At 43.0% G+C, this 27,806-nt stretch overlaps 2 protein-coding genes across 2 annotated transcripts in view; one reads left to right on the plus strand and one right to left on the minus strand.

Moving 5' to 3' along the window:
• Positions 1 to 14,910, minus strand: part of LOC139445870 (nucleolar protein 8-like) — a 29,011-nt gene extending 14,101 nt beyond the window's left edge. Inside the window, exons 1-7 of the mRNA XM_071227104.1 lie at positions 14,799 to 14,910; positions 13,006 to 13,168; positions 12,664 to 12,726; positions 11,271 to 11,349; positions 8,942 to 9,086; positions 7,634 to 7,702; positions 2,009 to 3,733 (exon numbers count right to left, since the gene is read on the minus strand). Coding sequence (XP_071083205.1) covers positions 2,009 to 3,733; positions 7,634 to 7,702; positions 8,942 to 9,086; positions 11,271 to 11,349; positions 12,664 to 12,726; positions 13,006 to 13,150 — 2,226 coding nt within the window. The 5' untranslated portion in view covers positions 13,151 to 13,168; positions 14,799 to 14,910. The remainder of the gene's footprint in view (positions 1 to 2,008; positions 3,734 to 7,633; positions 7,703 to 8,941; positions 9,087 to 11,270; positions 11,350 to 12,663; positions 12,727 to 13,005; positions 13,169 to 14,798) is intronic.
• Positions 14,911 to 15,519: 609 nt separating this feature from the next.
• On the plus strand, positions 15,520 to 27,474 carry LOC139445872 (centromere protein P-like). The gene is made up of 9 exons (XM_071227106.1): positions 15,520 to 15,577; positions 19,756 to 20,016; positions 20,213 to 20,279; positions 21,545 to 21,611; positions 22,976 to 23,064; positions 23,676 to 23,764; positions 24,543 to 24,719; positions 26,323 to 26,414; positions 26,975 to 27,474. Exons 2-9 carry the CDS (start codon positions 19,757 to 19,759, stop codon positions 27,112 to 27,114), a joined length of 981 nt encoding a protein of 326 aa, XP_071083207.1. The 5' UTR covers positions 15,520 to 15,577; position 19,756; the 3' UTR covers positions 27,115 to 27,474.
• The last annotated feature ends 332 nt before the right edge of the window (positions 27,475 to 27,806 follow it).

Consider the following 27,806-nt stretch of genomic DNA (forward strand, 5'->3'; position numbering starts at 1 on the left):
CTACCATGTGTCCTGCTACCATGTGTCCTGCTACCATGTGTCCTGTTATCATGTGTCCTGCTATCATGTGTCCTGCTACCATGTGTCCTGCTACCATGTGTCCTGCTATCATGTGTCCTGCTACCATGTGTCCTGTTACCATGTGTCCTGCTACCATGTGTCCTGTTACCATGTGTCCTGCTACCATGTGTCCTGTTACCATGTGTCCTGTTATCATGTGTCCTGCTATCATGTGTCCTGCTACCATGTGTCCTGTTATCATGTGTCCTGCTATCATGTGTCCTGCTACCATGTGTCCTGCTATCATGTGTCCTGCTACCATGTGTCCTGCTACCATGTGTCCTGTTATCATGTGTCCTGTTATCATGTGTCCTGCTACCATGTGTCCTGCTACCATGTGTCCTGCTACCATGTGTCCTGCTATCATGTGTCCTGCTACCATGTGTCCTGCTACCATGTGTCCTGCTACCATGTGTCCTGCTATCATGTGTCCTGCTACCATGTGTCCTGTTACCATGTGTCCTGCTACCATGTGTCCTGTTACCATGTGTCCTGCTACCATGTGTCCTGTTATCATGTGTCCTGTTATCATGTGTCCTGCTACCATGTGTCCTGCTACCATGTGTCCTGCTACCATGTGTCCTGCTATCATGTGTCCTGCTACCATGTGTCCTGCTACCATGTGTCCTGTTACCATGTGTCCTGTTATCATGTGTCCTGTTATCATGTGTCCTGTTATCATGTGTCCTGCTACCATGTGTCCTGCTACCATGTGTCCTGCTACCATGTGTCCTGCTATCATGTGTCCTGCTACCATGTGTCCTGCTACCATGTGTCCTGCTACCATGTGTCCTGTTACCATGTGTCCTGCTATCATGTGTCCTGTTACCATGTGTCCTGTTACCATGTGTCCTGCTACCATGTGTCCTGTTACCATGTGTCCTGTTATCATGTGTCCTGCTATCATGTGTCCTGCTACCATGTGTCCTGTTACCATGTGTCCTGCTACCATGTGTCCTGTTATCATGTGTCCTGCTATCATGTGTCCTGCTACCATGTGTCCTGTTACCATGTGTCCTGCTACCATGTGTCCTGCTACCATGTGTCCTGCTACCATGTGTCCTGCTACCATGTGTTACATTGTTACTTGTTATATTATGATGAATACTGTTGTTATTACTTGTTATATTATGAATACTGTTGTTAATACTTGTTATATTATGATGAATACTGTTGTCAATACTTGTTATATGATGATGAATACTGTTGTTAATATTTGTTATATTATGATGAATACTGTTGTTAATACTTGTTATATTATGATGAATACAGTTGTCAATACTTAGAAAGTAATTAGGTGATCCTTAACTTCTTTTGAGTAGTATATGATGAATACTGTTGTCAATACTTGTTATATTATGATGAATACTGTGGTTAATTAAGAACTGACTTCACTGTGTGAGTTTATTGGAGTATGAACCTTCATAGAGTGAGGGCCAAACGGTATGAACGTAGGAGCTTGCGACAACGTTCATACAGTTTGGCCATCAGTCTATGATGTGCATTTCTAAGTTTTGTTCAGGATGTTCAGGATGGACCCAGGATGGGTCGTACGAGGATATTCATGAACGATCATGCAGTCAAACTCTGACGTTTCTCAGTGTATACTAAAATGCTGAGTTCAAGATTAAATGGTCTTAATGATCAGAAAGAACGCTTCTGTATGTATTCATGCTAGGGATTTCCCAGGTGTTTCCCCAGGAATGTGGAAGTAGTCCGTCGTGTTTCCGTCATTTCAAGAACGTCAATTTCACGGTCAGGTGACCGACCTCTCGTCCAATTGAAAAGCTGTAAATCATGTAAACTTCAAATTAAAAAGTTATTACTTTTTACCACATTTCACAATGAATATTGTTGTTTATAACTGTTACCACATTTCAAAGAACACCAGAGTTTGAAGTTAAACATTTAAGTTAGAGCTATCAGACTGAGTGAGGACGAGACTTACCACATGAGCTAGAGCATCACGCACTGCAGCTTTGCGACTCTGTACCTCTCTCTTCCTCTCTCGTATCGTCTCCAGACGGCGCCGGTTGTCATCCATGTGCTTCTCCGCCTGACTCAGCTTCTCTCTGCCTGTGTTGTTGAAATCAGTTCTACTTTTATCTGAAGATTTTAAAACATCTTTACCCCGCTGACCCTCCTCCGACTTCCTGGCCTGTCTGTCCACAGACTCTATCACCATCTTCTCAGCACCAGGGTCCAGTTTTGTCTTCTGATTGGCAGACCTCTCACCTCTAATCCCAGATTCCTCTTTCAGGGACTTTTTCTGCTTTTTTGAAGGTCGATATACCTGAGAACTGTCACTCTCCTCTCCGCTGTCGATCACTCGTTGTGGATACACAATCCTGCCCCTATCTACAGAAAAGCCACAGGAGAACTCATCCACTGCCCTGGACAGACCAGCAGACGACGGGGCAGACGACGGAGCAGACGTCATCTTGCTTTGGCCAGCAGGTGGGACTGTGGTCCTTGAAGACTTTCTGAAGCTGGCCAGAATCTCATCAGTGTCTGCTGACCCACAGGAGTCACTGTCTTCAGCATCCATGCTATGTCTATCTGGTTTCTTGCTGTCATTGACTCCTCCTGGTTTTTGGTCTTTGGACTTTTTTGCAACTTTCCCTGGAGGAGATGTGCCGGAGACATCCCCCTGATCCAACACAGCTCTCCCTCGGAACTCTGGAATCCCAGACTTCCTTCGAGACTGAGGCTGATTTCTGCCAGAGTCGGAGTCGGGGTCAGGGTCGGAGTCGGAGTTGGAGTCGGAGTCGGACTGGGGGTCAGAGTCAGATTCGGAGTCGGGGTCAGAGTCGGAGTCAGGGTCAGAGTCGGAGTCAGGGTCGGAGTCCTTATCGTACTTGGAGCTGCCTGAGCTTCCAAGCTGTCCATCCTCAAGTTCCATGGAGGACTCATTATCACTGGAACTGTCCGACGCAGATTCCGACTCACTCGACTCCCTGTTAGAACAATCAGTTGGTCTGCCACTTCCCTTCTCCTGGGATGCTCCTTCCTTCTTCCCACCACTGCTGTCTCCACTGGAGGAGTCTGAAGCTGATGACTTCAAGTTTAATTTACTGGGTGTCTTAGATGCAAATTTCTTAACATGAGATCCTGGCTTTGCTCCTTTCTTCCCTGCGACATACACAAATGACTCAGACTGGACATCGCCGGTCTCACTCTCACTGTCAGAACTGGTGTAGTGTTCCTGGAACCTTTTACTTGGCTGACGAACAGCGTTTGTCTTCTTCTTGCCAGCTGTCTTTGACTTTGTAGCAGCGATGATTTCATCAGTATCAGCAGACTCCTGATCGGAGGAGCCTTTCTCTGGAGCCATCACCTTGTCCAAGGAGCCTTTACCTCTGCTGCCACCATTTTGTTGACTTGAGTTGTTCTTCACCGTCCCGTCTCGGAGCAGAATCTCGAAGTTGTTGGCTTCTTTCACAACTTTAGCGAGTCTGTGTTTCTGCTGAGTCAGGAAGTCCATCACCATCTGGCTTGCGGCCCTCTTGCTTTTCTTGTGCTCCACAGGGAATTCCCCTTTCCGCTTCCGCGTGATGTCCGAGTCCTGGTCACCAATAGTCCATGTGAGGCTGACCCGACCTTTCTCTGCAAGGCCATCATCCTTCAGCTTCTTCAGGTTGTGACAGAGCTTGGACGGGTCAACACGGACAATCTGACAATCATATACGTGTCATGATCAGACACTGTGGTTAACAGATAAAACAATTGACCTAAATGTACACAGTTGTGCTTTCAAAGGATATTACCACTTTTGATAATTTACAAGAAATCTTTTATTTATATACTTATCCTATCTCACAATATGCATTCCTCTGTACTCTTCCATCCTGGCATGGAAACGTCCTAGAACCAAGTTTCAAGCTTCAAAATGCATACATCACTTCTATCAACACTGTATTTATGGGTCACACACCACTGCCAAACCATGGGATGCAATCCTGTGCGATGAGATCTTGTGTGATGTGACCCCCTAGCGATCCGATCACGAGCTATTCCCTACACCCTCATTCGACTTTCTGGGGCGTACAGTCTTGTGTGACCATGATACGGGGATTGTTGGGTGTGAGAGAGGATATGTAGACAAATATACAATTTATCATAAATTTTCAAATTCATAAATTCATCCTATCTCACACCATCCCATGGTCGCATTTATCCCATGGTTGGAAATGGGACGCAAATATCCTAGTCTGTAACAGGACCTCAATCATGTGATGTACACGAGGGAGCGGTTTCTAACCTTGATCCAAGAATTGTCCCCAAGTCTTGATGCAGAAGAACTCAGGTAAGGATTGCTTCAGGCACCCTCTTTGACAGCATGGACTCGGGTAATAATTCCGTGGTTTCACACAGGACGTCGATCCAAAAAACGATCACGTAACCCTGAACCTACTCAGCCACGACTTAACCTCACCCCATATAAAAGGAGGTGTTCTGTTACAAACACCAATAAACATATAAACAAGAAAGGTCTCACACATACCCACCAATGGACATAAAGTGGATCAGCTTGGTATCTATTTTATTCACTTCATCACAGCTATCAATCACAAGCACAGAGATTGAGTAGACTGAGAATGAGAAATGGACAACACCCAGGCAGGTCTACAACCAACTATTGAGACATCACAAGACAGAGGTGAGCAGTTAGAAGATTGGGACACCGTTTAAACAAATGGCTGGATCGGATGATGACTTCTATAAGGTAGACCGGTGACTTCTATAAGGTAGACCGGAGTCTTCTATAAGGTAGACCGGTGACTTCTATAAGGTAGACCGGTGACTTCTATAAGGTAAACCGGAGTCTTCTATAAGGTAGACCGGAGTCTTCTATAAGGTAAACCGAAGTCTTCTATAAGGTAGACCGGTGACTTCTATAAGGTAGACCGGTGACTTCTATAAGGTAGACCGGTGACTTCTATAAGGTAGACCGGAGTCTTCTATGAGGTAGACCGGTGACTTCTATAAGGTAGACCGGTGACTTCTATAAGGTAGACCGGAGTCTTCTATAAGGTAGACCGGAGTCTTCTATAAGGTAAACCGAAGTCTTCTATAAGGTAGACCGGTGACTTCTATAAGGTAGACCTGTGACTTCTATAAGGTAGACCGGTGACTTCTATAAGGTAGACCGGAGTCTTCCATAAGGTAGACCGGAGTCTTCTATAAGGTAGACCGGAGTCTTCTATAAGGTAGACCGGTGACTTCTATAAGGTAGACCGGAGTCTTCTATAAGGTAGACCGGAGTCTTCTATAAGGTAGACCGGTGACTTCTATAAGGTAGACCGGTGACTTCTATAAGGTAGACCGGAGTCTTCCATAAGGTAGACAGGAGTCTTCCATAAGGTAGACCGGAGTCTTCTATAAGGTAGACCGGTGACTTCTATAAGGTAGACCGGTGACTTCTATAAGGTAGACCGGAGTCTTCTATAAGGTAGACCGGTGACTTCTATAAGGTAGACCGGTGACTTCTATAAGGTAGACAGGAGTCTTCATTAAGGTAGACCGGAGTCTTCTCTAAGGTAGAGTGGAGTCTTCTATAAGGTAGACCGGTGACTTCTATAAGGTAGACCGGAGTCTTCTATAAGGTAGACCGGTGACTTCTATAAGATAGACCGGTGACTTCTATAAGGTAGACCGGTGACTTCTATAAGGTAGACCGGAGTCTTCTATAAGGTAGACCGGTGACTTCTATAAGGTAGACCGGTAGACCGGTGACTTCAATAAGGCAGACCGGTGACTTCTATTAGGTAGACTGGTGACTTCTATAAGGTAGACCGGTGACTTCTATAAGGTAGACCGGTGACTTCTATAAGGTAGACCGGAGTCTTCTATAAGGTAGACCGGTGACTTCTATAAGGTAGACCGGTAGACCGGTGACTTCTATAAGGTAGACCGGTAGACCGGTGACTTCTATAAGGTAGACCGGTGACTTCTATAAGGTAGACCGGTGACTTCTATAAGGTAGACCGGTGCCTTCTATAAGGTAGACCGGAGTCTTCTATAAGGTAGACCGGTGACTTCTATAAGGTAGACCGGTAGACCTGTGACTTCTATAAGGTAGACCGGAGTCTTCTATAAGGTAGACCGGTGACTTCTATAAGGTAGACCGGAGTCTTCTATAAGGTAGACCAGTGACTTCTATAAGGTAGACTGGTGACTTCTATAAGGTAGACCGGTGACTTCTATAAGGTAGACCGGTGACTTCTATAAGGTAAACCGGTGACTTCTATAAGGTAAACCAAAGTCTTCTATAAGGTAGACCGGAGTCTCAACAGACAGACATATGTATGCTCCACCCGGGAACTTGACTGGAAACCCAAATAAATGAGAAGAACAAGTAAACAAGCATGAAATACTCATATCCCCCGCCAATATCTGCTCCAGAAACGAGCACTACCGCCACTTTCAGTCAAAGTCAAAGTCGTTGCAATGGAAACTCGAAAAAAATTTTTTTTAAAAATCCCAAACTATCAAAATGGACCTATCTATGTGCCAAGTTTGTTTAAGTTTGTTTAAGATATTTCTCATGGTTTTTGAGTTCTGCTCCGGAAATGAAACATGACAGGCAGAAGGACAGACAGCACCCATTCCTGTATCCCCCTTCAACTTTGTGGCGGAGGATAATAACTTCAAGAATTTCTTGTCATATATACAGGAGACGAGGCGTGGGACTTTAGCACACGAGTATCCTCATCTGCGCTGCAGGCTTAGAGGGCCAACACAAGAGGACCAAAGTGATGCAGGCCGTGGACATCGGCGACCGAGACATCAAGGTAATGAGAGGCAAGGACCATGTCAGACAAAAGCATCCCCATGGACCTTTGAGGAGATCAGCAGAAACTTGCAACTGAGCAACTTCCTGAGACACCTACCTGCATCTGAAGGGGACTGGGACCTGTCACATGCACTGAGCGTTGTGTTCGTCAAAGCGTGTAAGTCAGCAGTAAGAAAAGAATCTGAGAGTACGTCCTCTTCAATTGACGACGGAATGGTCGTGGAAGCGGTCTTGCCAGAAGACGAGGGAAAAACTATAACCGTCTTAATTCCGATCCCAAAAAGGTTACAACATTTTTTTACATCTATTATCAGTACCACAGACACCACGACAATCACAACACACAGTATGGGGGTCATGAAGGGAATAACATCCCTTACATTCCTTACAGAGAGGGCGTGACGGCTCCACTGACTCATGTCATGTATATAACTTCGTAGCAGTTGGAAACGATAGAGAGAATTGACTGTGCTCCGTAAAAAAGAAAAGAAAATGTATTCTCGCTTCTTTAGAACATCCTATTCTCCAGGCAATAGGAAAGAGAATGAGGGTGTAGGGAACAATAGATGATCGGATGGCTGGGGATCGCATCCCCTGGGACGGAAGTGGTGCGTGACCCCTGAACACCGTGATGATGGTACTGATGCATGGGATGTGTTGGGGTGAGTTGTATTTTGAAGCTGGAAACTTCTAGGATGTTTCCAAGCCACATGAAGGTGCCATGAGGACGAGGCAGCCTGTGACTGGCAAGTTAAACCCAGGGGTGTTGATGGATACCTTGTGCTGGCTTTGCTTCTTGAGGTTGACGATGGGGAGGACTCGGCCGTACTTGCCGACTACCCAATTCTGAAAACATAATTCCAGTCATATGTACTTGTCGACAGTACATTGATATCTACTAGTCTAGTTTTACGCCAATAAACATGTTAATGTGGAATTTATATATACATAATTTCTTTACCAAAAAGCCTAGGCATGTCTAGATCAAACTAAACCAAGTCATTGACTTGATTTGAAGTAGAGGCGGTAAAGATCTTTTAAAAAATAAATTACAATTATTTTAAGGAAATGTTTTCATAGGCTAAGTCTTAGTCTACTACTAGTCCACAATATAAATATATCTATTAAAGTACTGTCAGAAATGCTAGAAAAATGCTTTTCTGGCATCATTTATCAAATACAAATCAAAATTTGCTCATAATGGACTATAATTTTGACTGGTTTGACTTTTGTTCGGCGCCATTCTCAATACGCTGCGTGAAGTGACACTTATCGGGGGAATTTAAAAATGAGAAGCTGTGTATCATAACAAAGAATAAACAATGAAGAGCACCAGCCAAACTGACTTTGTTGTTGAGTAATGCTATTACCAGTGGCTACTACAGATTCTGTCCCTTCTATGTCCTGACAAGAAGGGAATAGTAATGGTTGTATATTAAATTACAAACTTGTACGTCCACATTTACACACGCAGATGAACTTGCAAGGTGAAAAGTTACAGTAAGCATCATTGAGTCATATGTGATAATTCAAGGAGTTCCGTCTCGCTGTCAACAAGGTCTCCAATCACCCCCTTGTCGGTCCAAAGACCACTGGCACTAAATGGCATCTGGTGATTACGCGGAATAATTAAAACTTGGTCGGCTAGACAGCTGAAAGTTGGAGTGTTGTTTCACTTTAACAGGCAAAAAGCATTTTTCTTCATTTCTGACAGTACTTTAGTCCACAGTACAATCACATGTATTCGTCAACAATACAATGATACATACTAGTGAGCCTACATGGCTGGAATTATCTGTAGCCATCTACACAACTCAGGCAAACCCCTGAAGATCCGGGTTGGAATAGGTCTTCAGAAACCCATGCTTGCCTAAAAGGCAACTATGCAACGGGATCGGGTGGTCATGCTCGCTGACTTGGTTGGTGCATGTCATCGTATCCCAATTATGTGGATCGATGCTCAGGTTGTCAATCACTGGATTGTCTGGTCCAGACTCGATTATTTACAGACCGCCGTCATATAGCTGGATCTTTGCTGATTGTGGCATTAAACAAACAAACAAACAAACAACTGAAGCACCCGACCTTCTCCCCGGGGATGGGGGTGCCTGGGACAGCTCCTCTCATAACAAAGTCCTGCACCCCTGGCGCCTCAGCGAGGGGGTCGTGTAGATGGGCAGTCCTGTCGTCATCCTGGGGGAGGGCAGCCTCACCTCGCTCCTTCTCCAGCCTGCAGACAATGTGGGGATGAGCTACTACGGAGGAGGACACTGCAATAGGGTCACAGCATCCCTTCCACAACTACATGGCATTTCAGCAAGCTGAGAAATAACCCCTCCCTTCCAACATCACACTTCAGCAAGATGTGAAATAACCACTCCCTTACAACAACACACTTCAGCAAGCTGTGAAATAACCACTCCCTTTCAACATCACACTTCAGCAAGCTGCGAAATAACCCCTCCCTAACAACATCACACTTCAGCAAGCTGCGAAATAACCCCTCCCTTCCAACATCACACTTCAGCAAGCTGCGAAATAACCCCTCCCTTCCAACATCACACTTCAGCAAGCTGTGAAATAACCACTCCCTTACAACATCACACTTCAGCAAGCTGTGAAATAACCACTCCCTTACAACATGACACTTCAGCAAGCTGTGAAATAACCCCTCCCTAACAACATCACACATCAGTTAGCTGTGAAATAACCCCTCACTTATAACATCGCACTTCAGCAAGCTGTGAAATAACCCCTCCCTTACAACATCACACTTCAGCAAGCTGTGAAATAACCCCTCACTTACAACATCACACTTCAGCAAGCTGTGAAATAACCCCTCCCTTCCACAACTACATAGCACTTCAGCAAGCTGTGAAATAACCCCTCCCTTACAACATCACACTTCAGTAAGCTGTGAAATAAACCCTCCCTTCCAACATACCACTTCAGTAAGCTGTGAAATAACCCCTCCCTTCCAACATCACACTTCAGTAAGCTGTGAAATAACCACTCCCTTACAACATCACACTTCAGCAAGCTGCGAAATAACCACTCCCTTACAACATCACACTTCAGCAAGCTGCGAAATAACCCCTCCCTTCCAACATCACACTTCAGCAAGCTGCGAAATAACCCCTCCCTTCCAACATCACACTTCAGCAAGCTGTGAAATAACCCCTCACTTACAACATCACACATCAGTAAGCTGTGAAATAACCCCTCCCTTCCAACATCACACTTCAGCAAGCTGTGAAATAACCACTCCCTTACAACATCACACTTCAGCAAGCTGTGAAATAACCTCTCCCTTACAACATCACACTTCAGCAAGCTGTGAAATAACCCCTCCCTTACAACATCACACATCAGCAAGCTGTGAAATAACCCCTCACTTACAACATCACACTTCAGCAAGCTGTGAAATATCCCCTCACTTATAACATCACACTTCAGCAAGCTGTGAAATAACCCCTCCCGAGGAGCACAACACTTCAGCAAGCTGTGAAATAACCCCTCCCGAGGAGCACAAGATTTCAGCAAGCTGTGAAATAACCCCTCCCAAGGAGCACAAGACTTCAGCAGGCTGTGAAATAACCCCTCACTTACAACATCACACTTCAGCAAGCTGTGAAATAACCCCTCCCTAGGAACACAACACTACAACAAGCTGTGAAATAGTCCCTCCCTAGGAACACAACACTTCAGCAAGCTGTGAAATAGTCCCTCCCAAGGAACACAACACTTCAGCAAGCTGTGAAATAGCCCCTCCCTAGGAACACAACACTTCAGCAAGCTGTGAAATAGCCCCTCCCTTACAACATCACACTTCAGCAAGCTGTGAAATAACCTCTCCCTTACAACATCACACTTCAGCAAGCTGTGAAATAACCCCTCCCTTACAACATCACACATCAGCAAGCTGTGAAATAACCCCTCACTTACAACATCACACTTCAGCAAGCTGTGAAATAGCCCCTCCCTAGGAACACAACACTTCAGCAAGCTGTGAAATAGTCCCTCCCAAGGAACACAACACTTCAGGGAGCTGTGAAATAGCCCCTCCCTAGGAACACAACACTTCAGCAAGCTGTGAAATAGCCCCTCCCTAGGAACACAACACTTCAGCAAGCTGTGAAATAGCCCCTCCCTAGGAACACAACACTTCAGCAAGCTGTGAAATAGCCCCTCCCTAGGAACACAACACTTCAGCAAGCTGTGAAATAGCCCCTCCCTAGGAACACAACACTTCAGCAAGCTGTGAAATAGCCCCTCCCTAGGAACACAACACTACAGCAAGCTGTGAAATAGCCCCTATGCTGGAATTTAAATTCACAACCTGGTACTTCTGTATCACCATCATAATGATCAAGGAGAAAATGTTTCTGGTTGTTATTTGTCACGGGTATCTTACTTGGTGAGAAAATTCTCTTTGGCTGTTTGCAGGACCAGAGTCGAACCCTTCCATTTAGCCCTGGAGAACGTGCTGAAACCTGCAACAACACAGCAACAATAGTTACGCATATCACAGCATATAGTACAAGGCAGTGTGAAGTCAGCACTACCTACGAACAAAGCAATTAGTACAAGACCTTGTGAAGTCAGCACTACCTAGGAACAAAGCATATAGTACAAGGCAGTGTGAAGTCAACACTACCTAGGAACAAAGCAATTAGTACAAGACCTTGTGAAGTCAGCACTACCTAGGAACAAAGCATATAGTACAAGACAGTGTGAAGTCAACACTACCTACGAACGAAGCATTTAGTACAAGGCAGTGTGAAGTCAACACTACCTAGGAACAAAGCATATAGTACAAGGCAGTGTGAAGTCAACACTACCTACGAACAAAGCATATATTACAAGACAGTGTGAAGTCAGCACTACCTTCGAACAAAGCAATTAGTACAAGACCTTGTGAAGTCAGCACTACCTAGGAACAAAGCATATAGTACAAGACAGTGTGAAGTCAACACTACCTACGAACGAAGCATTTAGTACAAGACAGTGTGAAATCAGCACTACCTAGGAACAAAGCATATAGTACAAGACAGTGTGAAGTCAACACTACCTAGGAACAAAGCATATAGTACAAGACAGTGTGAAGTCAACACTACCTACGAACGAAGCATTTAGTACAAGACAGTGTGAAGTCAGCACTACCTAGGAACAAAGCATATAGTACAAGACAGTGTGAAGTCAACACTACCTACGAACGAAGCATTTAGTACAAGACAGTGTGAAGTCAGCACTACCTACGAACGACATGAACAAAGCACATCGAAAGACAGAGTGAAGTCATTCATATACGTGTCGTTCTTATTACTCATGTTTGTCATTCTTTTCACTGACATTCGTTGTTCATATTACTTACGTATGTCGTTCATATTACTCATGTGTGACATTCATATATGTGTCGTTCATATTACTTATGTGTGTCGTTCATATTACTTATGTGTGTCGTTCATATTACTTGTGTGTCGTTCATATTACTCATGTGTGTCATTCATATACGTGTCGTTCATATTACTCATGTGTGTCATTCATATACGTGTCGTTCATATTACTTACGTGTGTCGTTCATATTACTGTTCTATGTCATTCATATACGTGTCGTTCATATTACTTATGTGTCATTCATCATGTTCATATACGTGTTGTTCATATTACTTGTGTGTCATTCATATACGTGTCGTTCATGTCACTGACATTTACATGTTGCTCATATTACTGACGTGTGTCATTCATATGTGTCATTCATATACGTGTTATTCATGTTACTTATGTGTGTCGTTCATATTACTTACATGTGTCAAGTTCTTTCTTTGTTCCATTTATGTTGAGGTAGGCAAAAGTTTTCACTGGTTCACCTGCAAAATTTAAAAGTAAAAACGTTGAAGAAAAAAACATTGAAAAACCCACAAAGGGCAATACAAGTTGAATGTTAAGAATCTTCTCTTCATCAGCAAGCTACAGAGGGTGGGATGATCATACAGCATTTCGCATCGACAGCATCTGAGTACTGATATCAGTCAGTGTTGTACACACTTCAGGCAACATGTGCACCAGATGACGATCTAACACAGTTAAATCAGTGCAGACACAAGACTGAATTAGCAGAGACACAGTGCAGACATGCTGAAGCCTACCTTGCTCATCCCTGCGAACTTTGATCTGGACATCCTCCACAGAACCAAACCTGGCAAACTTGTTGCATAGGTCGTCAGGAAGTATCTCGGGGAAGAGACCCCCGACGTAGATTCTCCTGGTCTGCTTGGCTTCGGCAGCAGTCATCTCCGCAGATAAATATCTCTAGAACAGATGAAGACACACCATACTGGATCATGTGGAAACTAAGTGGTAATAGTGCACTTTACTGGACGCACTTTTTCAGATCTAATTAGCTCTGTAGGGGCTCAAATGGGCTAACCGGCTTGGCTAAATAGAGCATAGTCCAACAGTGGTCTGTAAATAATCGAGTCTGAACCAGACAATCCAGTGATTGACATTATGAGCATCGATCCACACAAATGGAATACGATGACATGCATCAACCAAGTCAGCGAGCATGACCAACAGATCCCGTAAGTGGCCTCTTGCAACAAGCAAAGTCACCTTTGGGTTGCTGAAGACCTATTCTACCCCGGAATTTCACGGGTCTAGCACTGGACCAAGATCACCATCACTTTTAATTCATGCTCGTTTAACAGGTCATTTGCACGTCACACGCACTCCATTCCCCTTTTTTAAGAAGCCACGTCTGCCATTGTCCATCAAAATGAGTAACCAATCAACCGACAAAACGTGTTAAAACAGACTATTAGAGTATAGGATTACCCTTAATGAAAACACTGTAAAAAGGTAAGAATTTATGGCTAACCCTTGCCTTAACCAGGCTAGCTCTAAGGATCGGAAAGGGGTGTTGGATCCGAAAGGCATATTAGCTCCCTAAGATCGTAAAGGGGTGTTGGATCGCTAAGACCTGTCTGCTCCCTGATACAAGTGCGAGAGCCACGTTAACGGTATAACTAGACAGCGGTAGAGCTATAGCACAATAATTGAGCTGTTGGTAGAAAGCAAAGGTGCGCCCAATAAACTGCATTGTTGCCACTAAATATGAAGGCAATATGTTTCCCTTACAAGTCAAGGTGTTAGATGGGGGGAAGTATTCTTCAAATGGAAATGTCTCACCAGCAAGCATACGTAAATAACTGTAGTCTGAAGTAATGTTTCGTCCAGAGTACACTTACACTATTGCTGACAATGCCTTAGTTTGACACTAGTCACTTGTTACAATATCTTGACTGGGGCTTGTTTTGATCACCAGGGTCGGTCCTATTATGTTATGTCATTCATTTGCAGTGTGTATTCTATCAGAGCTCCAGATAAGCTGTGTATCTGCGTAAAATACGCGTCAGAAATGCAGAAATAAGCCGTAAAGTAAAATCCAAGCGTATCAAATACGTAACGAACATTACAGATACGCTACAAAATTAAAACTGGTACGTATCATCAAAATATTGTGAAGTAACCCTGCGTATTTGATTAGCAAATCAGCAACTTATTTTGAAATTATAAACGGGCATTCTGTCAACCTTGCCAAACTCCACGATGACAGTTATATCCTGATCATTTGCCATCACACTTTCTTGTGGAAGTATTGTGGTATTTTTTAGTCCTATAAAGCTCTCGAACCCACACGACACCAGTTTGCAGGGACTAGATGAATAGTGTTTTTAGATATTTAACTTAAATACCCACATGTATAAAAACTAGTGGGTAACAGAAATTTGAATACCCAGATAGAATTACTGATAGCCAATGATTTTAAAATGCATGGGTAAAATACCCACAACACCAAAAGCTTATCTGGAGCTCTGATTCTATAATGTACCCTTTGCTCTTCTTGCTACATTCAGTTGTTAAACATTTGAAAATTTACCTCTGACCCGTCGCTATATTTCTGTTTGCCAAACTACCGGCGATCTGATATGTCGTCAACTTACAACCAGCAACACGATTAGCTCATGTTCACCACATTGTTATCATGGAGGCTGCCATTTTGGGTTTTCATTGAAACTAGAAACCAAATGAACCAGAACATCGACACTAACTGGGACAGATTATTCTGGATATACATATAATTTATATATTTTTTCAATATGTTAAGTATTTTATTCAATAACAAATAGTATCTTTGTAGTGTTCTTTATATTGTCTATGGTTTCAAGACGTATGTCTTATTTTAAAATCGTAATTCGCTTCCAAAAATCCCTAATTCGATAAGAAAAGTAGGTACATTTAATCCGCTTTAATGTTTGCAAGAATGTCACTTTGTTCTGACAATCATAGAATAAATGACTCTAAAGTATAAAGATGGGGTACGTGTCATTTTTGCACGAACTGTAAAGAATATAGGACGAATGTCGGTCATTATCGGTTTGTCCAACGACGGGACGTATCATTTTATATTATTGAGCGTTCTATCTGACTTACATGAGAAAGGTCAAAACCGACTGTAAGTGTATTTGTTATTATCATTGACACGTTCTTATAATTGTCCATATGGTAATTAGACATGACCTCCATGCGTTTTTGCCTTCACCACATTCAAATCTTCAGTGTGTCACAAAGCAATGAATGGTCCTTATTCTACAAGAAGATGGCGGGTTCTTTGGAAATTGATACCATCGCAAGTTCGGTACAGCGAAAAATAGACCAGTAGGGATTATTAATTTGTCACGTTAGTGTTGTTTGATATGATGACGTTTAAACCTATGAACGAACGCGTCATGAACAAAAGAATGTTAGCTTAGTGAACCATGGTTTCCACTAATAAATATTTGACGTACCCAATTTTCGAACATTTAAGATAACATTGCTTCGTACCAGAATGTGGTATCTTCAAAAATAGAATTCAACTATATTCCGAAAGGAAAATTCCAAGATAAAAGACGTGACCTCCATTGCATCGTCACACTATTTTGCTCTTTAATTTCACTATGACAGGGGCACCAAAGGTTTTGACAGATAACAATACTTCACATGAACCCAATGTTGACAGGCCGAATGTGTGCACTCACAAGTGGTCAGATTTAGCGTTATAACGCAATAAATCACAATCGATATGGCTGTTCAATAATAGGCATCGTTCAAAAATAGAGAACTCGAAGATTATATCCTTTTAAAATAATAATGGCATAGTCATCTTCGGCAACAATGGATTTTACCGGGAGCAGCTTATACAGCATTAACTGGCAGAACCTGCAGGCTGTGGCTCTCACTTCACAGATCTCACGTGCCTTTTTGATCCTTAGAGATATTTGTGGTAGGGTAGGTGACCCCCAACTCTACCCCTCGCCCCTTCATCCCCCCTCTATCAAACGCCCCCTTACAATCATTTGGGTTAGGTACCCATTTCATATCAAACACCCCTTTACAATCCTTAAAGTGGAGACATGGCTTCTGTGCATGCACATTAAGGTAACCAAGGCTGATCACTTGGTAATTATTGTGATAGTGCCTCAGGCTGGGACGAGTCCAAATTTACTACCCAGGTACCTGACCCCCTATTACACGACCCTACCCAGGTACCCTCTGCAGGTCATAAGAGTTCGGAACAAACTGATTGGGAATTGTTTTACCGCAGTCCTGGACAAAAGTATTTAGATACATGTGTCAAACGATCAGATCATGTGTTCACTGAAGTTGACTAAAGCTTTATCTATACTCAAACCTACTCAAGTCAAAAGGAATGTGTGCATCATCAGAAAGAAATGCGAACATTAGCGAATTGTAGTGTAACCACTGAGCTTTTTGTCATTAAACAATATATCATGTGACTAACCATGGGTCCGGGTAGTCCTGTGGGTACCCGGGTCCTACTCAGGACCCACCTGACCTGAGTATCCAAGTTACCCATCCCAGCCCTAATAATGCCTCATCAGCATGGCTAAGCAGCATGAGTTCGATCCTCCACAAGGCGCTAATTGAAATCTGAAAAAGTGCACTATTCGTTCATCTTCATCTTCTAAACCGAAGCCACAATACTTTCTACCCAGCTACAGCAAGTCCAGCACCACAAACACGATGTGTCTACTGGTCACATTCATCACATGATAAAGTATGCTGATATTCCCTGACACAAATCAATACAACATTTTGAATTGTGATCTTCATCACATGATAAAGTATGCTGATATTCCCTGACACACATCAATACAACATTTTGAATTGTGATCTTCATCACATGATAAAGTATGCTGATATTCCCTGACACACATCAATACAACATTTTGAATTGTGATCTTCATCACATGATAAAGTATGCTGATATTCCCTGACACACATCAATACAACATTTTGAATTGTGATCTTCATCACATGATAAAGTATGCTGATATTCCCTGACACACATCAATACAACATTTTGAATTGTGATCTTCATCACATGATAAAGTATGCTGATATTCCCTGACACACATCAATACAACATTTTGAATTGTGATCTTCATCACATGATAAAGTATGCTGATATTCCCTGACACACATCAATACAACATTTTGAATTGTGATCTTCATCACATGATAAAGTATGCTGATATTCCCTGACACACATCAATACAACATTTTGAATTGTGATCTGTTGTGATCAGTTGTCACAATGTCATCAGTGTTTTCAGACAGTTTCGATGACACTATGATTCATTGGAGGTGTATATTGAGGGCGAGGTATCGGTACTTCATCCAGTTAACCACTTGATAGGCTGATTGCTGACATGTGACCAGCTCAGACATTTAGTTCTTTATGAATATAAACAAACAGGACCACAAAGTGTGTTCGCTATATCCAATATTTCAGTATGGTGTGTTCATTATATCCATCAATTTTATATGATAAAATGTACAGCAAATGTCCAGGCCCTAAAAACACAGTTTGTCATATCCGTCAGTTCATTATATACGTCAGTTCATTGTATACGTCAGTACGTTATATCCGTCCAGTTTGTTATATCCGTCAGTTATTCATATCGCGTGATCGTTATAACCGTAGTTTACTGTACATGTATGTGATGTTTTCACAATGACACAACGTGCCTCCCGATCAAAGTCAGCAAGTAAATGGGAGTAGAGGCCATAAAATGTCCAAGTACCGTGATGGGATCTGAACCACGGACCTGATTTGAGATCGGAAGCCTTATCCACATGACCAAAGAGGTTACCCCTGTCACTGAATTTATTTTCATTTATATCTTGTTTTTAAAGCGAAGAGAGAAAAAAATAGGTGCCATTTTTTGGTCCAACAATGGTAGCCCTTTTTTTCTTTGGACAAGGTTCTGTTTTCTCCAGTTGGTGCTGTTTTTGCATGGTGACCTTTTGCTGATGTGCTGTTTTAGCTAAAACCCCACAAAGGCATTAAAAGGGGACTATAGGTTTGGTCTATTTGACAGTGCCAGCAAATGTAGTTCAAGTTTCCCCTAACACATCTTCCCGAGGCAAGAGAGTTAACTGACTATGAAAGTCCAGTTTCCACCCTTGCCGAACTAGGCTGGTATTATGGAGTTATATTTTGGCTCGTTTAACGAGTCTATGCATAGTCCAATCAAAATCGCGTAACAAAATCAACTTCCGTTTCATAAAATGCAGTGCAGATTTCATTTGATTGATTGATGTGTACTGTAAACTCAGCGTCAACAGATATTTTGCAAATCTTTTCATGTTTTTAATCAAAGTGGTCAAGTGATTTGATGCACTTCTCGAAGTAAGACCTGTTTTGTTACAATATAGATCCTGATAATCGATCCCATCGTCTTCACTGAGTGCCGCCAGTTTGTTTGAAGCAAATGCAAGTGATATGAGAGGTGGAATCTGACTGGTCAATAGGAGGGACATAGAAGGGACATAACTCGTGATAGCCACTGGTGGCGCTACGATCTAACCCTGAAATTCCAGCCTTGTTCGGGAACGGTGGAAACTGGACTATTGGAGTCAGTTAACTCCCTTGCCTCGGGAAGATTCTCAAACATCACTTTGTCAGTCAGTTAGTTCCAGTTTTATGATTTGTATCAGTCTAACAGTTAGTGATGACCCTAAGTACACAGAGACAATGTCTCAGTTTGACCTACCTCAAGAATTCAGTACCGTAAACTTTTACCATCATTTTTGAGATTTTGTTGCATGATACAATGACAGAAGATTGTTTCATAGATTGATGACTGACTTGGTGACTTGATGACTTGACATTTTCATGGAGTACATGTGCGATTGCTGTCAGGTATGTTATTCAGTGTTCATCTTCCCGAGGCAACAGAGGGAACTGACTATAAAAGTCCAGTTTCCACCCTTGTCAAACTAGGCTGGAACTATGGAGTTATATTTTGGCTGGACTAACAAGTCTATGCATAGTCCAATCATAATTGCATAACGAAATCAACATCTGAATTGTAAACTGCAATGCAGATTTCGGTGGATTGCAGGATTTGCAAAGTATGTGTACCGCCAGCTCGCTGTCAACAGATATTTTGCAAATCTTTTCATGTCTTTAATCAAGGTGCTCACATGATTTGATGCACTTCGCAAAGTAAGACCTGTTTTATTACAACATAGATTTTGATTATCAATCAGATTGGCTAGACTGGGTGCCACCATTTTGTTTGAAGGAAATGCAAGTGATATGAGAGGTGGAATCTGATTAGTCAATAGGAGGGACATAACTCATAATTGCCACTGATGGTGCTACTATCAAGCCCAGAAATTCCAGCCAAGTTTGGCGAGGGTGGAAACCGGACGTTTAGTCAGTTTCCTCCCTTGCCTCGGGAAGATGTGTTTAACTTTTTGGAATTTAGATCAAATGTCAGTCAAGCATATCCTATGCTGACAATGAAAGTCTTTCTTCACAGAATGGACACAAGTGACACTGAGCCAGGTATGTCTGTACTGCAGCAGCAGACGGACATCACTGGACACACAGACATGGGACACACAGACAACATGGACAACGCATCATCACTTGACCAAGGGAGAGAACTCACAGGGCTCGGATCTCAGCTTCATACACAGGTTCTACAACTTGAACAAGAGATCTCTGACCTTGAGGTGAAGATTGACCTTGAAAAGAAAAGATCATTTGGGAAGGAAGAAGATTTTCGAGCTTGGTTGAGGTGAACAGTTGCAAGATGGTGTTGAGAGTGAGATAGCATCTCTTAACAGAAAATTGCTAAATTATGTCTCTAGCTTGGCCTAATTTGAATAAAATATCTAGTGCTAATAAAAATATGAAAGCAGCAAAGAGAATTTCTGAAATGAGGTTGAGGTTGTATCTACCCCCACTGTGTCTGATGGCTGGATCTGTTGCAGAGATGCCGATGTGTCGGCTTTGAGCCTGGAAGAGGTGCAGGAGGAGATTGACAAGCTGGAGGAGATGGTAGGGACACCTCCTCGTAACATGCACACCTCCTCGTAACATGCACGCCTCGTTACAGTCACACCTTCTCCTAACATGCTTACCTCCTGCTAACATGCTTACCTCCTCGTTACATGCATACCTCCTCAGTAGATGCACAACTCCTCGTAACATGCACACCTCCTCCTAACATGCTTACCTCCTCGTTACATGCATACCTCCTAACTAGATGAGGGCGGTTGGGTAGCGTAGTGGTTAAAAGCGTTTGCTCGTCACGCCCAAGACCCGGGTTCGATTCCCGACATGGGTACTATGTGTGAAGCCCATTTCTGGTGTCCCCCACACACCTCCTCGTAACACGCACACCTCCTCGTAACATGCACTCCTCGTAACATGCACACCTCCTCCTAACATGCTTTCACTCCTCCTAAAATGCTTACCTCCTAATTACATGCATACCTCCTCACTAGATGCACAAATCCTCGTAACATGCACACCTCCTCGTAACATGCACACCTCCTCCTAACATTCACACCTCTTCGTAACATGCACATCCCCACATTACATGCACACCTTGTAACATGCACATTTCCTCGTAACATGCACACCTCCTCGTAACATGCACATTTCCTCGTAACATGCACACCTCCTAACATTCACACCTCTTCGTAACATGCACATCCCCACATTACATGCACATATAATTACATGCACATCCCCACATTACATGCACATATAATTACATGCACACCTCGTAACATGCATTCCTCTTTGTAACTTGCAAACCTCCTCCTAACATGCACACCTCCTCCTAACATGCACACCTCCTTGTCACATGCTCATCTCCTCGTTACATGCCCATCTCCTCATAACATGCATACCTCATCGTAACATGCACACCTCTTAACATTAACACCTCCTCGAAACATGCACATCTCATTACATGCACATCTAATTACATGCACACCTCGTAACATGCATTCCTCTTCGTAACTTGCACACCTCCTCGTTACATGCACACCTCCTCCTAACATGCACATCAAATTACATGCACACCTCCTAACATGCATTCCTCTTCGTAACTTGCATACCTCCTTGCATTTATAAATTTTCTTGAACTAACCTTAATTACATGATTATGTTTCATATTACGAACTTGTATAAGTTGTTAAATTTGCGCAGTTTACACATAAAACATGAAATGAAGCTGATGTCAAATGTTGAGAGATATGACGGTTCTAACATGAGTATTTTACACATCTGTCCACTGCTCTTGGCCTCCTCAGCTTGACATGAACCAGAAGCTGACCGGGCTGCAGTTCAACACCACAAACTGGATCCCACTGGAACAAGGTGAGTCTATGCTTCACAGTGTACGGTGTTGTAGCCTAGTTGTTAACTGGATCCCATTGGAACAAGGTGAGTCTATGCTTCACAGTGTACGGTGTTGTAGCCTAGTTGTTAACTGGATCCCATTGGAACAAGGTGAGTCTATGCTTCACAGTGTACGGTGTTGTAGCCTAGTTGTTAACTGGATCCCATTGGAACAAGGTGAGTCTATGCTAAACAGTGTACGGTGTTGTAGCCTAGTTGTTAACTGGATCCCATTGGAACAAGGTGAGTCTATGCTTCACAGTGTACGGTGTTGTAGCCTAGTTGTTAACTGGATCCCATTGGAACAAGGTGAGTCTATGCTTCACAGTGTACGGTGTTGTAGCCTAGTTGTTAACTGGATCCCATTGGAACAAGGTGAGTCTATGCTAAACAGTGTACGGTGTTGTAGCCTAGTTGTTAACTGGATCCCATTGGAACAAGGTGAGTCTATGCTAAACAGTGTACGGTGTTGTAGCCTAGTTGTTAACTGGATCCCATTGGAACAAGGTGAGTCTATGCTAAACAGTGTACGGTGTTGTAGCCTAGTTGTTAACTGGATCCCATTGGAACAAGGTGAGTCTATCAGAGCTCCAGATAAGCTGCGTATCTGCGTAAAATACGCATCAGAAATGCAGAAATACGCAGTGAGACAAAATCCAAGCGTATCAAATACGCAATGAACATTACAGATACGTTACAAAAATAAAACTTGTGCGTATCAACAAAATATTGTGAAGTAACCCTGCGTATTCGATTAGCAAATCAAACTTATTTTGAAATTATATACGGACATTCCGTCAACCTTGCCAAACTACACAATGACAGTTACATCATGATCATTTGCCACACACTCTCTTGTGGAAGTATCGCGGTATTTTTGAGTCCTATAAAGCTCTCGAACCCACAGTTTGCAGGGACAAGATGAAGTGTATAGTGTTTTTATTTATTTAACTTAAATACCCACATGTGTAAAAACTAGTGGGTAACAGAAATTTGAATACCCAGATAGAATTACTGATACCCAATGATTTTAAAATGCATGAGTAAAATACCCACAACACCAAAAGCTTATCTGGAGCTCTGGTCTATGCTAAACAGTGTACGGTGTTGTAGCCTAGTTGTTAACACTATCGCTTGTAACGCATAAGGCCTAGGTTCAATTACCAATTGTCTGTCTGTCACATGTCTGTCTGTCTCATGTCTGTTTGTCTGTCACATGTCTGTCTGTCACATGTCTGTTTGTCTGTCACATGTCTGTCTGTCTGTCCGTCCGTCCGTCCATCTGTCTGTCTGTCAGTATGTCTGTCAGTATGTTCTGATGTTTCTCACTGTTTGTATTACAGACCAGGATGTGTTAAGCAGACAGCACTTCATTGAAGGCTTCTGCAACGGGACGCCCTTCCAACTCACGTACGACATACTGGAGGATTTTGTAAGTCCTGACTCGAGGGTAATATATATGTAGAAGGACTGTGTAGATAGGTAATGTAGATCAAAGGTCCTTCTTAGCAATATTAGGTTCCTGTAAAGTAATGACATGATATAGTGTACTGTACTGTAAGATTTGATAATTAGCGTAATTACAGGGCCTTTAGATTTCTTGTCAAGGATTTGGTAAATACATATTGTGCATCCTGAGGGACGCTGTATTGTGTTTCCGCGTCCATTTTGGACATGTGTGCTGGCTGGATGCACATTTCTGCATCATATAAACCCTAAAAAAATGATAGTCTTGGTTCTCAGGCACCGCCCACATCGCCATTTTCAAGAAAAAAAAAAATCCTTATACTTAAGAACAATGTGATCCAAAATAGCATGCAGTTACTTCCCTTTACGTGTGCTTTACTTTGCACTGCTTGACTGTGCATCTCATGTTAGGGTGATGGCGACAATAGGAGTTTGTATGTTTGTTTATGTATTTCATGAGTATGAAATCAGAGAGTTAACATGCTGTGTAAAACATGACAGCAGGTCCAGGAAATGTATCATCTCGTGGATCCTGAGGTAGCTCTTGTTGTTTACGTAATGCTGTATTCTTAACAGAGTGTCAAGAGTCAAGGTACAAAAGTCACAGAGGTCACGCTGTATGTGGAGGATGACATTGAGGCTACTATAGGAACGCAGCTCCAACAGTGAGTCCGTCTGACGTTAACTGTTAACCCTAGCTACAGGAGTCCGTCTGACGTAAACTGATAACCCTAGCTACAGGAGTCCGTCTGACGTAAACTGATAACCCTAGCTACAGGAGTCCATCTGAGGTTAACTGATAACCCTAGCTACAGGAGTCCATCTGACGTTAACTGTTAACCCTAGCTACAGGAGTCCATCTGACGTTAACTGTTAACCATAGCTACAGGATATCTGATATCAACTGTCATTATCTCGCCTTATATTAAAATACTTGCACCTGATTGTTTAAGGAAAGGGCAATTATTTTCCATATAGCATGCTCATGTAGCCCACAGAGAAATCAATCGGAACACACCAAAGGTAACTTTCTTTTCTCACATAAGTATCGTCGAGCTGAAATGAACCGATGTTTATCCGATTGCACTTGGTAAATGGAAGTTACTCGGTATGTTTGTGTGCTAGGCTAGCACTGCTAGCTGTGAAATTGGCTGCCTACTTCAGTATCGGTTGTGTTGTTGTTTTAACTCAAGTCAAGTGTAACAAGTTATTTGTACTCAGTGAAACTTCAGACATATATTAGGGGTCTGTATGAATGAAAGTCGGTAAGATAATTCACTGTCAACCGACCCCATAGGGCATATGTGATGGCTTGGTGTACTTAGGCTCACACACAGGGTACATCACACCATATGCCCCTCAAGATTACTTATATTGTAACCCTTACCTAACCCAGCTACAGGAGGGAGTCCACCTGTCTTTGTATCATGTATTTCTGTGTAGGTTGACAGAGGACCGAGAAATCCCAGGATTCTTTACAATCCTCGTGTCCTTCCTGCGATGGCGAGAGGAGCGGGAGGAGGTGATGAGCAACTGTGTGGAGAAGTTCCCCGACTACGTCCGCCGCATCCACCAGGATCAGCTGCACGGCCTGGTCATCCACGACAACAACCACAACAGGTGACTAACTAATCAGTCAGGACACAACAGGTGACTAACAAATCAGTCAGGACCACAACAGGTGACTAACTAATCAGTCAGAACACAACAGGTGACTAACTAATCAGTCAGGACCACAACAGGTGACTAGACTAACTAATCAGTCAGGACCACAACAGGTGACTAACTAATCAGTCAGGACACAACAGGTGACTAACTAATCAGTCAGGTCACAACAGGTGACTAGACTAACAAATCAGTCAGGACCACAACAGGTGACTAACTAATCAGTCAGGACACAACAGGTGACTAACAAATCAGTCAGTATCACAACAGGTGACTAACTAATCAGTCAGGACACAACAGGTGACTAACTAATCAGTCAAGACACAACAGGTGACTAACTAATCAGTCAAGACACAACAGGTGACTAACTAATCAGTCAGGACACAACAGGTGACTAACAAATCAGTCAGGACCACAACAGGTGACTAACTAATCAGTCAGAACACAACAGGTGACTAACTAATCAGTCAGGACCACAACAGGTGACTAGACTAACTAATCAGTCAGGACCACAACAGGTGACTAACTAATCAGTCAGGACACAACAGGTGACTAACTAATCAGTCAGGTCACAACAGGTGACTAGACTAACAAATCAGTCAGGACCACAACAGGTGACTAACTAATCAGTCAGGACACAACAGGTGACTAACAAATCAGTCAGTATCACAACAGGTGACTAACTAATCAGTCAGGACACAACAGGTGACTAACTAATCAGTCAAGACACAACAGGTGACTAACTAATCAGTCAAGACACAACAGGTGACTAACTAATCAGTCAGGACACAACAGGTGACTAACTAATCAGTCAGGACACAACAGGTGACTAGACTAACTAATCAGTCAGGACCACAACAGGTGACTAACTAATCAGTCAGGACACAACAGGTGACTAACTAATCAGTCAGGATCACAACAGGTGACTAGACTAACTAAGCAGTCAGGACACAACAGGTGACTAACTAATCAGTCAGGACCACAACAGGTGACTAACTAATCAGTCAGGACACAACAGGTGACTAACAAATCAGTCAGTATCACAACAGGTGACTAACTAATCAGTCAGGACACAACAGGTGACTAACTGATCAGTCAGGACACAACAGGTGACTAACTAATCAGTCAGGATCACAACAGGTGACTAGACTAACTAATCAGTCAGGACACAACAGGTGACTAACTAATCAGTCAGGACACAACAGGTGACTAACAAATCAGTCAGTATCACAACAGGTGACTAACTAATCAGTCAGGACACAACAGGTGACTAACTAATCAGTCAAGACACAAAAGGTGACTAACTAATCAGTCAGGACACAACAGGTGACTAACAAATCAGTCAGGGTCACAACAGGTGACTAACTAATCAGTCAGGACATAACAGCTGACCAACTAATCAGTGAGGACTACAACAGGTGACAGTCAAATTAATCAGTCAAAGCCACCACTGTTGACACACTAATCAGGACCACCACAGGAGACCAGTCCAGTCTCACTTATCAGTGACTATTTTAGTGTATCTACTCCGAGTGACACCATGTTCCTTGTGTTGTAGACCCAGCTGTGTGTTGGAGTGGGGGTTCATGGCCAGTCCGCTGTACCGCATTGATCGACATCTCACCCTTGCCGTAAAGGTGCCACAGAAAAGTAAGAGCTGCTGTTTTCGTTGTAAACCCTTAACTTGAGTACATGGAAGAATTAGTTCTTTTGTACTTCTTTCTGATGAGAGGTGCCTGGCTTCTGATAACCACAATGGCAGACTGACTATGTTGACACCTGGCATCAGTTTGTTTGTTTGTTGTTTATTGCTGCACTCAGACATATTCTAGCTGAATATATGACAGCGGTCTGTATTTAATCGAGTCTGGACCAGACAATCCAATGATATATATCATGAGCATCAATCTACACAACTGGGATACAATGACAAGCATCAACCAAGTCAGAGAGTCTGACTACCCGATCCCATTAGTTACCCCTTACGACAAGCATAATCGCCTTTTACGGCACGCATGGGTTGCTGAAGGGCTATTCTTCATGGGTCAGTTCCATCAGTGTTGTCCAAGGCAGAGATAGCTTACGAGCTGTGACATCAACCTCACTCATTGTAATGAAAATGTGTTCTGTACTTGTTGCCACAATTCTCTGTTATTCTTGATTGCCGACCGTGTATTTATTGGTGACAACTCGGGGATTTTCTGCTGCAGTGGCTGACTATGACAAGGATGACACGTTGGCTGAAACACCGGAGGTGTTCTCAACAATGGTGAAGAAACTGGGAGTTCAGAAGTCAATCGAGGTGTTGATACACATGGTGACGGCACCTGGACAAGACAAGGATACGTAGCATGACGCACGTCTAAACCGCATCGAAACTAGGGACGAGGACATGTAAATAAGACTGAGGTGGATCCTGAACCAAGACATGGACATGAAATATGGCTAGACCCAGGAAGGGCTTTGAAGATTGTACAGCCATTACTGTGAGGTTCTTGTTCTTATTGACAACAACCAGAGACCCCTAGGAGTTTCCTTGGACCAGCTTGGAGATGTGTTCAACTTCACACTTGATGACATTTCAGTGTCTCGGTTTTGAACATTTGTGATATGGAAGGTTGTTTAATGCCCTTAGCATTCTTCAATATCTTGGAAGGTCGATTTGGGCTTCGTTGGGCCATCTGTGTTTGCAGTATGTACAAATGTGTTAAAATCCTACAATCATCAACCAGTGTTGAGTCATTCCTCCACCATGACATCCAGCTATAGCACGTCAATCCTACTAGGCACACTCACACACACCAACTAGGTCCCGACGCTCTAACTTGGTCCCCGCACACACTCTAACTAGGTCCCAACACACTAACTAGGTCCCCACACACTAGCTAGGTCCCAACACTCTAACTAGGTCCCGACGCTATAACTTGGTCCACACACCACACTCTAACTAGGTCCCCACACACTAGCTAGGTCCCAACACTCTAACTAGGTCCCGACGCTATAACTTGGTCCACACACCACACTCTAACTAGGTCCCCACAC

The sequence above is a fragment of the Haliotis cracherodii genome, unplaced genomic scaffold (genome assembly GCF_022045235.1).
Source record: "Haliotis cracherodii isolate W230 unplaced genomic scaffold, xgHalCrac1.p SCAF_6, whole genome shotgun sequence".
Classification (NCBI taxonomy): Eukaryota; Metazoa; Mollusca; class Gastropoda; order Lepetellida; family Haliotidae; genus Haliotis; species Haliotis cracherodii.